The sequence below is a fragment of the Myotis lucifugus genome, unplaced genomic scaffold, assembly GCF_000147115.1.
Source record: "Myotis lucifugus unplaced genomic scaffold, Myoluc2.0 scaffold_7, whole genome shotgun sequence".
NCBI lineage: Eukaryota > Metazoa > Chordata > Mammalia > Chiroptera > Vespertilionidae > Myotis > Myotis lucifugus.
In genome coordinates this window covers 15,077,298-15,092,810 of record NW_005871055.1, presented here as the reverse complement: position 1 = coordinate 15,092,810, position 15,513 = coordinate 15,077,298, and the positions used below count along the sequence as shown (strand labels likewise).

Sequence of the window (15,513 nt, the reverse complement as noted above, 5' to 3'; positions counted from 1 at the left end):
TTTACCTCATTGTATGTTCTTATCTCCTTTGTCAAATATTAGTTGACCAGGATGATGTCAGTCACTTTCTGGGGTCTCTGTTCTGTTCCATTGACCTATAGGCCTATTCTTGTGCCAGTACCAGGCTGTTTTGGTTAAAAGATCCTACTGGAATTTTTAGTAACATCCAGAAATGTGGTATGTATCCTATTAACACAAATATTTTGTATCTAAAATGGTATGCTAGTCACAACTTTTAACCACTAAAATATGGAAAAGTCAATTTTTATTAAAGTTAAATAATGGACCTCTCTGGGTAGCTCAGTTGGTTAGAGTGTCATCACAATACACCAAGGTTGTGGAATCCCTGGTCAGGGCACATACAAGAATCAATCAGTGAATGCATAAATAAATGGAACAACAAACTTCTATTTCTCTCTCTCTCTCTCTCTCTCTCTCTCTCTCTCTCTCTCTCTTTCTCCCTCTCTCTCTCTGTCTCTCTCTCTCATTCCCTCCCTCCCTTCCCATGTCTCTAAAATCAATAAATAATTTTTAGAAGAAAATTAAAGTCATATTATGAATAACCTGCTGTTGTCAGTACCAGCTGAGAATAAATCTGGCAAAATTAGCAGTCATTTAACTTTTACTTGTTTTGCTAATAAGGCAATATAATGCTAAATACAATACAGTTATAATAAAGACAAACTATTCTGATGGTATAGCTAGCTTTACTAGTACACTGAGCATTGGATCAATGTGCAGTAGGACCAAATAAACATCTGCATATCAGACAATCAGGTAAAAGCATCCCCCAACACAGCCTTATTATGCTACTCATACATCATGCTACTCACATACCAAATTAACACAAGTTCCCATTATCAACTGATCCCTGTTGGGTAGGGCTTCACTTTAAGTCACAAGCCACATGTGGAGACAGAAAGGAGAGAAGGAAGCAGGAGGAGGGAGAAATCAAGGAGTCAAAGAAAGAAAGTGTCCCATAAACAAAAAGTAGATAAGTACAAACAGGTAAAAAAAAATGTTAATATCTGTGCTATGACACAAAAAATACCTAGGTGGGTTAATGACAAACCCTACAACACCTATTTTATAGTAAATGAATTTGAGCAAAGAAATATGATATCCAAAGTCCAATATCAAATATTTTTATGTATTCACTTAGAAATTAGGCCTTTTCAATTCAGATTAACAAATAAAATCTAGTGAACCACAGCAAATCATTGCAAGGGTTTTGACATCCACCCAGTAAATACAATCAATTTGTTAATATCTTCTGGTGATATCAATTATGGAACTTTAAGCATGAAGCTAATTGTAATTATCAATAGTTTATAGGTATTCATTAATTCTTTAGACACATACTATAGGGCATGAGTGTTGTAGGTGCCAAGTTTGCAGCAGTGAATAAAACAAACCAGATTCCTATTCTCAAGGAACTTCCAGAATAGTGAGGTAGAAAAATGATAAACAAATTAACAAATAAGTTAATGTTGGAAGTGATTAGGACTAAGAAGAAAAACAAGGAGGATTAAGCATATGATCTCATACAAAGTTCTTAGAGGAGATACCATTTGAGTAGAGTCTTAAAGAAAGTGCAGGAATCATGTAGCGATACCTGTGGAGAAACACTCCAGACACCAGGGGGTGTGAGTAGAGAGATACCCAGGAGGAGTCTTCTAGTCTAGCCTCTACAGTCACAATCATAAATGCAAGGGAAATGAGTACCTGGTTTCTGGATCAAGGGAATCCACGAGTTTTTTATCAGCTAGTAATTTTTGCAGGCTTTGATATAATTCCACATTTGTGTTCAACCTATAAAAATTACAAATAAAAAAATTAAATGATTTTCTAAAACCTACTTTTTATTTTACATCAAGAGAAGGATGTCAGATTCTAATGTCAGAGGCCAAAAGATTGAAGATTGTTTTGTTTCTTCATCTGGACTAGGAATAGCATAACCATATTTAATGTATTGACAAGCAGTCAGTTGGGCGAAGTGTTAAAATACAAACTGTTTTGGATGGTAAAAGGATAAATTTAAAGTCAGTCAGCAGCTGGAGCCCGGAGAGCAGAGAGGAAAGAGGGGAGGGAAGGAATGTGGTTACCGGTGATTTGACCCCACTACCATTGAGAACCAGTCCATTAGCAATATGCAACAGCCATTTGTTCTGGAGTCAGGAGAGGAGTAAGAATGGAAGGGAGCACGAACAAACAAAAAAATTTTGTAGTTCTGAACTGAGTACTCTAGACACTGGACTGGCTACCTTTGCTCATCTGGATGAGAATGACAGGCCCACATTATGAGAACTCAAAGCCACAGGCTTCAGAGCCACACACTCAGGCTGCAGCATAGGCCCTAGTACTATGCTGTGACCTTGGCCAAGTTATTTGAACCCTTCAGCTACTTAGACCTCAGGTCACCCCTAAGGGTTAAATGAGATTAATGTGTGTACAGCACACACTCCCCATACTAACGAACCCTAGATATTGTTAGGTAGCCTGTCAGCCTGCCCTTGGCCGCCCCCTACCTGAGTACTGCTCTCAACCCAACCCCACAGTACCACCTTCAGGTCTTGAGTCCTTCTTCCCTGGATGCCAAGAAGCCCTAATACTCTGCTAAATAGTGAGCTGGTTCTAGACACAATGTGCCCCCTGCCTATTGTTCCTCAGGGAAGGGCCAGGTTATAAAAACCATATGCCAATTCCTACTCACAGACTCTTGGATGGTCAGGTTCTCCAGTCAGATCACAATAAAAATCCTGCAGTTTTTAATAAATCAAAGGATTTCTGTTGCACCATTCTCATGTGCTACCCTGAACGCCAAGGGAACTGAATTAGTCACCTCCAATCAAAAAACACTCAACAAGGGCAGACACATCACCTCCTCTCCCACCCCAGTCACTCACCCCAAGAAACCAGGAGAAAACCGTGGTTGGTTCTCCATCTCCTCTAAGCTTGCACACCTAAGGAGCTAGTCCATGTCAAAAGGGCAGCAGCTTAGCGGTAGCCTGCATTGTACCTTCTTCAGAAGTTTGAGCAAATCTCCCACATGTGTCTTAAGTCATAAGATCCTCATATAATATCTATACTTTAGTCTATATCCGGCATTAATTCTAAACAAACACACCTACTTATAGGCTTTTATTCCACTACTGAAAAATAAGTCAATTCTACACATGCACCTAAAATCATTGTATTTTTCACAGATTAACTGAAGCAGTTAGTTAAGATATGACTCAGGTAGACCAAAAGAGAAAATGAGCCACAGCACTCAGTGAGAATAAAAAAAATCAAGGTCTAGTGAAGGCTATGAGTTGGTTGGTGACTTTACTTTTGGGTTCCTGGGCTGGTCTCAGGGCAGCAGAGGAATGTCATGAATGACAAAAGACTGAAACAATGTCCAGTGGAAGTGAAGACTTTGGACAGACACTCTTGATAACACTTCACAACCAATAGGGTTCCCTGTTGTCCTCCCAGACAAATAAGAGCCCATTACACCAGACAGAATCAGGGCACTTTAGGCAGGCAACCCAGGCTTTGGCTCTGACTCATATCTTGGGGCCTTTCCCTAGGCTATACTCTCTCCCAAGGAGACCCCAATTTCAGCCCCTTCTTCATGTTCAGTGTCTGGAATTTGCAGGGCCCAGATGTATCCCATTCAACAATTTGATTTTCAATGGCAATAACAAAAATGACATGTCTTGTCCCAAAGAGATCCCACAATGCTCAGTGGGGAAAGCAGCAGCAGCACATCCTGTAGCATCAGGTCCTCCAGGAAGCCTTGTTGAACTGGAGAACTCACCTCCACACTCGCCCTCCTCCTCATCCAGATTCTGATTTGTGAAAGTCTTCCCGTGCTGACTGGCCCTGATTATTTGGTTGTGAATTCATGCCAGGTGAGCACAGTGCTCTCAGTAGCTTTAGACCAGGGGTGGGCAAACTTTTTGACTCGAGGGCCACAATGGGTTCTTAAACTGGACCGGAGGGCCGGAACAAAAGCATGGATGGAGTGTTTGTGTGAACTAATATAAATTCAAAGTAAACATCATTACATAAAAGGGTACGGTCTTTTTTTTTTAGTTTTATTCATTTCAAACGGGCCGGATCCGGCCCACGGGCCGTAGTTTGCCCACGGCTGCTTTAGACGCTTTCTGGCTTTCTGGAATGGCATCATGCACCTAAGTGTTTTTTAATATGGCACTGTCCACCTCCAAGTTATTTTAACAAGCCACTTGGAACTCTTGGAGATGGCTTACAATATTTAAATTTACCTCAAAATAACTTTTAAATAAGTCACTTCATCATAGTCTCAGCCTGCCTCAGCCCTCCCAGATAGTTTTATCATCTCTCTAGATGTGTCTAATTCCAAATCCACAGGGACTGCAAGGCCACTGTGTAGAGATAATGTTGGCTTCTTGCCCTGTGGTCCAGAGCCATCAACACAACAAGAGTTTAATTACATGACAGTCTAAACTCCAACTTACTACTGAGATACTAAAAAAAACTGACTTAATATAACCAATGATAATAAGGATATTGGAGGTTTGCCATGTTTCTGACATCTTTATGAGCACTTGTATTATTTTATTTTCATCACAACCCTCAGAGGCAAATCATTTTATTACCCCATTTACAGACAAGGAAACTAAATGACAAATAACTAGCCTAAAGTCACACTGCTTGTGCAGGGAAGATGAGAGCTGCTGCCTGCCCCCTGGGCCCTCCCCATTGCCCATCACCCTGGGCAGCTGTGCAATATTCACACATACTATCCCCCACCCTGCTGGGGAGGAACAAGCCCCACGTATACATTTCCTAGAGCACAAATCCACAAAACTATGTCACCCAATACTGTAACGAAGGGGGAAGAAAACATACTTTTCTACCACGGTACCAATACTTCTACAAGCTTCTTCTGCTGCCTCTCTGAATGCTGGCTCAGGGTGAGCAATTTTCACAAAATCAGCCTAATGAAGAGAAAAGACAAAACAAAAAGGGAATTTGATGGGAAGCTTTCTTCCAAGATCTAAGGGGGAAATGAAAAACCTAGTTTTAAATGTGCCATTTGGCTTGACCTATGCATTTCCATTACTGAAATTTTCCTAACTAGTAGGGAGGGCAAAGCAGCTTCTTTCTGAACATTATTCTGTTATTCCTTGGAACCAAGTTTGTTTCAGCCCGAAGATTTTACTATTTTTACTAACTTTCTTTTAGAAAAATCTTTCTCCTTCTAATGTAAATATATACCAAGTGAATTCTTCCTAATTCTACAATTCAAACAAGCAGATTCTTGTTCACATATTCTAAGACTTTCTAATTAAACTCATCTACAATATGGTTCTCACATGTTAACCTGGATTCAGGGAACAACTCTTAGAGACTTTTCTTTTTTCTTTTTTAATTGACACATACTACAGTTTCAAAACTGATTTAACTACATTCTAGCCTTTGTGCAGAAAACAAAGGCATATTCTTTCTTTATAGCCCTTATAGTAAGTATGAATTCCTAGTCCTAATCTAAAGGGCACACAGCTACCACTGCTGAGAGGCTGCTATATTGACCTTAGAATCAAACTGAGCTAGAATTCATATTTTAATATGAAATCAGGTAAAACTAGATTTTACTTTTCATGTTAACTGCAGTACATTGCAAAAAAAAAGCAGGAAAAAACAAAATGCTACACTATTTTTCCTTTATCCTCCAAGAAGACATGTATGACGTATAACAAAATAAGATCACAAGTAAAATTTCCTAATTTTATTATCAAATACTTTTTAACAAAAAACATTTAAATCCATAGTTACATACAACTTTTGATGAAATAATAACAGTATTAAAGCACCTGAAAACTGAGCTATGTAAAATTAACAATATATTGTATAAATTGTCAATTTACATGTTGCAGAATTTATAATTGATATTAAAACTTAAAACACTAGCATACTCATTTGTAGCAGCGATGAGAGAAACAATTCTGTTACACAGCAAGGGTATTAAAAAAGAAAAGTAAAGCAAAATGACAACTTGGTAGAAAATACAGTTTTTAAAATCATTGTCTTATAACGGTATTAAATTTACTGACAGGTAAAATCTTAAAAGTTCAAAAAGAAAGAAGGTTCTTTGAAATTTTTTTCCCCAAAGACATATATTAGTTTTTAATGTGATATTAGACTTCATAAATATAAAACTCTTCACAAATAGGACAAGCTATGGGGCAGAGAAGTTAAAATCTTTTAACAAAGGAGCAAAAGCAAAAAGGTGGAAAAAGTCCTAGAACACTGCTTAATTAAGATGGAGGCTAAGACAACAAATAAACAGTGAGTCCTGGGATTTTTTACATAAAAAGCCACTAGTCAATTACACATAGTGAAAATCACTGACATTTTGTTTTTCAGATTTCAGTGATATAATTCAGCAGGGAAGGGAGACCTCCTTTTTGGCAATACATCTCATATAATTTACATCATTCAAAGCACTAGCATACACTTACTAAAGGAACAGAAAGAACCAAGATCCATTAAAACTGAGACCTGACAACCAGGGGCCCACAACGTATCTCACTTCACTCTTGAAAAAAAAACAAAAAACAAAAAAAAAACCCTTCAAAATATTTTATCAACTTCCTTAGAACTAGGACATTTACTGTGATTGTATGATGATCTGAAAGGTGTTACTGCTCAATTTAGTTGTATGGGAAAATAAAACATTTCAGGAGAAAAAAATGAAGAGGCTTTAAATTAGGTGAAAGAAGTCAACCTCAAAAGGCATATATGGCCGAAACCGGTTTGGCTCGGTGGGTAGAGCGTCGGCCTGCAGACTGAAAGGTCCCAGGTTCAATTCCGGTCAAGGGCAGGTACCTGGGTTGCGGGCACATCCCCAGTAGGAGATGTGCAGGAGGCAGCTGATCGATGTTTCTCTCTCATTGATGTTTCTAACTCTCTATCTCTCTCCCTTCCTCTCTGTAAAAAATCAATAAAATATATTTTTTTAAAAAAAGGCATATATGATTCCAATTACCTGACATTTTAGAAAAGACAAAATATAAATATGTAGAACAGTAGTTGCCTAGGGGTAAGAGGTGGGGGTAGTGGTGTAATTATTAAAGGGAGCTTTTTGGAGTAATAGAATATTTTCATACTCTGTGGTGGTAGCTACATGAAAAATGAGTTAAATTCATAGAACCGTACCACCCTCCCCCCAAGAAGTCAATTTTACTATATGATAATTTTTACAATAAATAAATAAATACTCTTTTAAATGATGGGAAGGCTAACCAACTTTCCAACCTCTCCGGGTAAGGTTTCATCAGATCTAAGCAGCCAGCCAGCCCCCAGGAGTGTACAGAACAGCAGGTAAGAACATGAGCTCTGCAACCAGACTACCTGGACTCAAAGCCCAACTTCTCCTTACTGGCTAGTTGACCTTGGACATATCATTTAACCTCTTAGTGCCTTTCTTTCCTCATCTGAAAATTAGATATGGTGAGAAGGTTCAATCTATTAATCCAGGTAAAGTGGTTATCACAGCCTGGTGCTTAGTGAGATTTAAAAACAAGTTAACACTATAATGCTTCATGAGGTCAGAAGCATTATAAGACAGACCCAATAGGGTCTGTCATAATCAGGACTGTATTCCTAGTGCCTATTACAGAGCCTGGCACGGCACATGGTGGGGGCTCAATGTTAAATGAATGTGAAGAAAGAACGATATACAGTCCAATACCAAGTAGACAGCAGCATGAGTGATCACGATCTTGCATCATGTACACCACTACAGTCACCTTCATTGATATGACTAATCAAGACGTGATTCTCTTGGGCTGACAAAATCATGCCTTCTGCCTTAGCAATGGGTTTTGTGTTTGAAGAAACCTAGGTACACTTCTATTTCAACTTCAAAATATTAAGAAACAAGCATTTTTAATATAATCAGTTTGAAGTTAAAACCTTACTTTTAATTACAAAATGCATTCCCTAAAAGGTTTATAAAAACTGGTTTTTATAAGATTAATTTTATTGTAAACAAACATAAATTTTTATTAGAATTTTGGTAGTTTTCATAAAGAAAGAATCTTGGTCATGGAAGATGGCGACATAGATAAATGTGGTACTTGCCTCCTCCTACAACCTCATCAAAATTACAACTAAACTACAGAACAAACATCATTCAGAACCGCCTAAAATCTGGCTGAGTGGAAGTCCTACAACTAGGGAATTAAAGAAGCCACATCAAGACTGGTAAGAAGGGTGAAGGCATGGAATGGGCTGGTCCCAAACACGTGTGGCAGTTTTTTAATTGGGAGGGATATCTTAGCTGCAGAGGTTCCCTCTGAGGACTAGGGGTCCCAGCCCCACACCAGACCCTTCAGCCCAGATATCCAGTGTCTGGAAGAGAAGTCCCCATATCTTCAGGCTGTAAAAACCAGCAGGGTTTCTGGCTGAGAAAGACGGAGGCTGCTGGAATCCCAGTCAGTCCTATAAAAGAGCCTGTGCACAGACTTACTCGAACTCACTCACTCTGAACTCCAGCATTGGGGCAGCAGCTTGAAAGGAACCAGGGACATATAGGGAGGAACTAAGTTGTCTGGCATCAGGACAACAGCTGGTGGGGCAGCTTTCTCCCAAACAAAAGTTCTAGAAGAGGCCATTGTTCCTTTGCTGAGTTCTCCCCCCACACAGAGCCCACAGGCAGGCACCATACCTAAGACTCCATTAACCTGGCTCATACTGTTTGCCCAACCCTGGTGATTCCCTGAGACCTCATCCCACCCAATTTGCAGGCCCACCCAAGCTGTGTCCAATGGCTTTTACATATGACTGGTTCACAGCTTGACCTCTCCTGGGAACCTTCAAGCCCAACACAAATAGCAAACATCTGCAGATCACTGTAGCTTGTGTCGGATGCCCCCAGGCAGGGCACACGAAGTAGCTGACTTTGCACCTCCCAGGAGGCCCCAGAGCCAGTGCACCCGGTAGTCAGCTTCAGACTACGTCAGATTACAACGCTACCACCTCCGTGAATGACACAAAGTCCCAATGAAGCAAGTCCTGCTCCATAGGGTCAGCTCATGCACATCAGCTTTTCCACTGTAGCTACAGCCGACTGGTCTGGATGTCAATCCCTTCCAACAATCAAGGCTCAACTACAACAGGACAGTGTATATAGCCTACGTAGGGGTACACCTGGAGTGCCCAGCTCAAGTGACTGGGAAGCTGAGCCACTGGGCACTCTACCAAGTCCAGAGGACATAGCAGCTCTACTTAATACATAGAACCAAACACAGGGAAGCAGCCAAAATGCCAAGACAAAGAAACATGTCGCAAATGAACAAAACAGAAAACAACTCCAGAAAAAGAATGAAATGAAATGGAAGCAAGCAAATTACCAGATACAGAGTTCAAAACAATGTTTATAAGGAGGCTCAAGGAACTTACTGAGAACTTCAAGGAGCTTTGAGAACTTTAAGGACTTAGTCCTTAGTGAGAACTTCAAGGAACTTAGTGAACACATCCACAACATAAAAAAGGGCCAGTCAGAAATGAAGCATACACAAACTGAAATGAAGAATAATTTACAGGGAATCAACAGTAGAGTAGAGGATGCCGAGAATCAAATCAGCAATTTGGAATATGAGGAAGCAAAAAATACCCAATCAGAACAGCAAAAAGAAAGAAGAATCCAAAAATATGAAAATAGTATAAGGAACCTCTGGGACAACTTCAAGCATACCAACATTCGCATCATGGGGTGCCGGAAGGAGAAGAGAGAGAACAAGAAATTGAAAATCTATTTGAAAAAATAATGACAAAAAACTTCCCTTACCTGGTGAAAGAAATAGACATACAAGTCCGGGAAGTACATAGAGTCCCAAACAAGATGAGTCTAAAGAGGCAGACACCACCACACATCATTATTAAAATGCAAAAGGTTAAAGATAAACAGAGAATCTTAAAGGCAGCAAGGGAAAAGCAGCAAGGGAGTACCCATAAGATGTCAGCTGATTTCTCAATAGAAACTTTGCAGGCCAGAGGGAGTGACAAGAAATATTCAAAGTAATAAAAACCAAAGACCTATAACCAAGATTACTCTACCCAGCAAAGCTATCATTTAGAATTAAAGGTCAGATAAAGACAAGAAAATGCTAAAGGAGTTCATCACCACCAAACCCTAATCAACAATTGAATCTAAAAATCCAAAATAAACAAACAAGCAGAACAGAAACAGACTCATAGAAAGAGAGAACATTCTGATGGCTGCCAGATGGGAGGGAGATTAGGAGGATGGGTGAAGAAGGTGAAGGGATTAAGGAGCACAAATAAAAATTAGTTATAGTGTAGTCATGGGGATATAAAGCATAGCATAGAGAATATAGTCAATAATATTCTAATAACTATGTATGGTGTCAGATAGGTATGAGATTTTTCAGGATGATCACTTAAGCTAATCACTGGGGTATACACCTGAAATTAATATAATATCTATGTCAACTGTAATTGAAAAATTTTTTAAATGATTTAAAAAAAAAATCTTGGTCATACAAAAAAAACTTTGACATATGAGTGATCATTCTTTTACTACATATGACATTTATATTTTATTAAATATACATATTAAATTACAAGTTCTAAATATCACAATTTCCTACACATTTTCCCATTCTTAATGACATACTTCACTATAACAAATTACATATAACAGCTCTCAAATAGTTCAGACATTTTTAACCTTGCAGTCTAATATTAAACCTAATAAACTTTAAATTTTAGAGAGGGAGTTACAAGTCTTAACACCAAATCTTACCAAGTCAGCCACCCTGCACAAGGCATCAGAGAGCTCGTCAAAGATGAGCACAGTCTGTGGTCCAGGTGGAGTGGAACACGCACGCGCCACCAGCAAATCTGTCTTTCTCAAGGCGTTTTCTTGTGCGATACGAAATCCTTCTGGGGCACTGAGCTCGGGAACTCCAAAAAGACCCTGAAATTCAATGAGTATTTCCAATTTATTACCAAAAATATTATTTTTTGGTCTGTATAAATACTATTTTTCATAAAGAAAATCTTGGGTTTTGTTGGTCTATTATATAATTATAATATCTGTGATCACAGAATCACTTTCACATTCTTTCATGGTTTAAGAGTGTAATTTTTCTTCATTTTTAAATTATTTATAAAAAATAACAATTAAAATATGGGTTAAAAATCAAGCTATGTCACTACTACAGAATCTAACTAATAAAGTAGTTACAAAGGTCAAATGAGATAATACATGTTAAAAAACGAAACATTTTAAGCATACCTGGCATACAGATAAGATATGATAGATGTTAGCTATAGTCATTACTTGCTATGTGATTTGGCCAGCTTCTTTCTCCTCCTAGACCTAAATTTTCTCAAGCACAATGGGGATGACAATACATATCTCACAGCATGCATACAGGTACTAGAAAATATATATAAGTCCTTTAAACACTGTTTGTCATCTAGTGAGGTCCAGTACAAAACACAAATTATTCTACAATTATAAATTAGGGACAATGAGTTGATTAACCAACCACACAGATATTTCAGAAAGACTTAATAATCATGTTAAACCAAGTCATAGGCTGAAACTTGCAGCAAATTTTACAGTTTCCAAAAGCATTTAAATGTCTTATAAAGACAAAAATCACTAATCTAATGGGAACAATCTTATTTTTGGACCAGTTCAACCACACTTATTTTAGCACTCCAGGGGGGGGGGGAGGGAGAGAAAGCACACATCTACTTTATCTACTTCATGCCAAACAGTGAACTATGTATTTTATACAAGCCTCTCACTTAAATACCACAATTCTAGAGCAGGAACTACCACTCACTGTTTACAGATAAGAAGACAGACTTAAGAGTGAAGAAAAAGATTGAGGTCACTAATTAATTTTGGGAAAATCAGAACTTGAATGGGTTCCCTACACCTCTAAAGCCCACACTTTCTCCATTCTTCTGTACAGCAATTCATCTGTTTGAAAGTTTTCTCTCCTTCGAAGTCGAGCTCTAGAGGCAGAGCCCTGCCCTTCATCATTTTAACCAGCTGCCCAACATAGTGCCTAAAACATAGGGAACTGGAATAAATCAAATTAATGGAGCACATGCTAAACTTTGTAAATTAACTTTGTAGATGCTTAATATGATGATTTTGGGAAATACCAGGAGGTAAAACTTTCAGGCCTGGTTAGGCCTACTGTTTCTGTAAGAAAGCAAGTTAAGTTGTTAATCTCTCTTCAAACAATACTAAGAACTTGAAGAAAATAAAAATAGTTGGAGGCAGAGTAGAATCAGAACCATATATAAACTTTATCTTTATACTGATTTCATCTGAGTCAAGCACAGGCTAGTTCTACTTCCGTGTACACCTCTTCATACTACCCTTGGGAATTCTAAATCTCAGACTATAAGTTATGATAATACAAAAAAACTAAACAAACCTTTTTTTTCAGTCAAAAACTAATTCATAAATTTGAAAATCTGGTTTCAGTACTTAAAATCATGACATACAAAAGAAAACAAAACTAAAATTTCATCCACCCCAAATCAACCTTACGCTTCACTTCTTTCTGCTCAGAACTTATAGGTAGTTCTCCACACACCAATTGTTAGTATCAACATTTTTATTTACTTATATGGAAGTTAGTGTGGCAAATTTCATGCAAAAATTTGAAAATGGACAAAGCTAATTAAGGAGATAAAATAAAAACATCACTAAATTTACTGCAACAATATTCTAGACTCCACTTTGTATAAAACTTAATGGCATAATAAAGAAATAATAAAGGCAAAAGTAAAACCTAAAACTGACATAATCCACAAAAGTAAAGTAGAACAGGCATCGGGTAAGTCCCTTTCAACCCTGCCTTCCATTCACCTTTAATTCAGCCATTCAACAAATATTATTGACTACTGAAGCCAGACACCATGCTGGGCAGCAGGGATATAGAAATTAATAGAAACCAAAGAATTCAGTCAGTAATTTCCTGAAGTGAACAACTCCACAGCACCATATTAAGTTAACTTATTTTCAACAGCTTTTTTTTTTTTTTTTTTTTTTTTTTTTTTTTTTTTACCAAAAACACACACAAAAAACAACAAGAGAGCCCAAAGCTTTGAAAAAAGTTAATCGAATTTCAGGCATCAATGCAATTACTAATGACAGAACTGAAGGCATGTGTGTCCTTGCAAAAGGAATACTTGTCACCTAATGTGAACTCACAGGGCCAGGCCTCTTGGGCACACGTGTAGGGTTGGAGCAAAAGTGAGTTTAGTAGGAGCTGGGCTCAGTGTGAGGAGAGGATGGCACCAGAGGGGCGGAATTCACTTCCAAGATGAACTATTTTAACTTTTTGTGGAGCAAGGGGTTCACACAGAGATAGGTCCTAGGACCCAAACAGGTAAGGGGACCACTAAAAACCGCCCCGCCCCCTTTAACCCAGCCCCTCAAACAGCAAGCGCGCAAACACTTCCTGTATAACGTGGGTTCTCTTCCCATGTCCTCCCGGACCCCGCAAGATTTGTCCCCATCCACGCCCCACGGAGAAGAGGGCCAGCTTATCCCAGCAAACAAGGAGAGCCCTGGCCCGGGCCGCTCACCCGGCGCTCTCCAAACAGGTCCAGGCGCAAGCCCTGGGGCTTGACATTGAATGCGGCACCCACTGGAGACCAGCCGGTGCTGACCCGTCGGGCCCGGAGCCCGGCTCCGAAGCCTCCCAGGCGCGAGCGCCCTGGCAGCAGAGCCGATGCCCGGGCTGTAAGGCCGCCCAGCCTTCTGGTGCACAGCATTGTGTCCCGGAGCATCCCCTTCCCGCGCCGCGTGGCCCCCGCGGGGCTCTCTGGCTCCTCTGGGAGCTGTTGCACAGCGTTTCCTAGGCAGCGGCCCTACGCCCGGTCACGTGAGACCCTCACTTTCCAGAACGGAAGGTTGGCTCTCAGGATGTGGTCACGTCTGCGTCGTCAAGCCAAGAGCGTCTCCTCGCCGCCTTCTCGGCAGCTGCTGCGGTCTTGCGCCCCCGTGTGCCCGGAGTCAGGAACGGCCAAGGTTTACGCTTCCACCAAGTAGCCTGCACAAGAAGGCCAAGTCACATTACAGGATGAATTTTTCCAGGAGAGGCAGTAAACACCCAGAGGAGGAAGCCTGGGCGTTTGAGGGTCTTCCCCGACGTGACATGAGATGATTCAAACTCCGCTAGAAAAGATAGTCGAAATTAAATATATGGTGTGACTTCACATCAGAGCTATGGTTGTGTGGAACCAAGTAAATTAACTACCAGTGAAATTTCATCTACTTTGAATTGGAAAATTATTATAATAACCTACACTATAAATCTGAAGGCAGAGGGGTTTGCCAAACTTTAATCAACAAGATAAAAATGAAAAGATTTGGGGGCAGGGGAGGCATTAGGAAATTGTGATTTGGGACTTAGTACAGAGCATGTGGAATGGCGCTGCTAGGACAAGAATGGGGGACTCTGACAGCCTCAGCCTTCTTGAAGTGTATGGAAGTCACCCACAGTTGGAGTCATGCTCAAGGTCTTGTCCAGGATCCAAGGCTTTACCTTGCCAAACTTGAACATCTCATCTGCAGAAAGGCAATTGTACTGGACACCTCATGTACTTTAGAGGAGTGCACAGACATTGTGTAAGAGGGTTTTGTTCACAGTAATGTGATTTTATTTTGAGACACTTATGTGGGCAGAGAGGGGAGAACCAATAGTTGGGGAAAGGACTGAGGGAAAGTGAGGCTGCCAAAGAAGCTCTTACATTTTGCCTGGCTGTCTCCAAACACCTGCCACTTCTTGATCTCTCAGTGGATGGAGCTACTGAATTACAATTAACATGGGACTGGTCCCTTGAGAATTGACTGTTCTGTAGATATGAAGCCAGGCAACTCTGTATGAGAAAGAAGACCACCTAGGAAAGCAAGGAGAAAGAGACTGCTGTACAGCCTCCTACCAGCTTCTCAAATATCACCTCTCCACCCCAGCTTTATGCAGGAACTGGATACCCAATGACTCGGATAAATCAGTGTCTGAATGTAGAGGGTATTGAGGGCTGTGGTCTTCTGTGAACAAATTAAAGCATGATTCATTTGCCTTAGTTTCCAGAGGTGTGACTTGTACAAAGGAACAAGAACCCAAATGAACCTTTTTATTCCATGGCAAACTATACAGGTTTTTAAATGTACTTTATTTAGAGCTAATGTCTTGCACTTAGGGGAACAACCTTGCCTGCTGGGTTTGAGCAGTCCTAAAAACAATCTGTAAAGTTCCAGAGAGCCAGAAACAAAGCCCAAGAGTAGTGCATGCTCCCTATGGACAGCTTCTAAATGTTCCCCCTCCCCTCTAACAATTTAGTTTTAAAGGAAGTTTGTTTTCAATGTAGCCTGGTCAGGAAGAAAAGCCAAAGAGATGATGATGATGAAAATGATTATAAATAACAATTATAATTTTGTTAATACCATCATATGTGTGTGTGAGATAGAAAGCG

The 15,513-nt window shown here is 39.8% G+C and overlaps 1 protein-coding gene across 1 annotated transcript in view; it reads right to left on the bottom strand.

Annotated features, from left to right (window-relative positions):
- MIPEP (mitochondrial intermediate peptidase) overlaps positions 1 to 13,923 on the bottom strand; it is a 227,067-nt gene extending 213,144 nt beyond the window's left edge. Inside the window, exons 1-4 of the mRNA XM_006083649.3 lie at positions 13,621 to 13,923; positions 10,802 to 10,975; positions 4,879 to 4,967; positions 1,726 to 1,812 (exon numbers count right to left, since the gene is read on the bottom strand). Coding sequence (XP_006083711.1) covers positions 1,726 to 1,812; positions 4,879 to 4,967; positions 10,802 to 10,975; positions 13,621 to 13,824 — 554 coding nt within the window. The 5' untranslated portion in view covers positions 13,825 to 13,923. The remainder of the gene's footprint in view (positions 1 to 1,725; positions 1,813 to 4,878; positions 4,968 to 10,801; positions 10,976 to 13,620) is intronic.
- Positions 13,924 to 15,513: the final 1,590 nt, after the last annotated feature.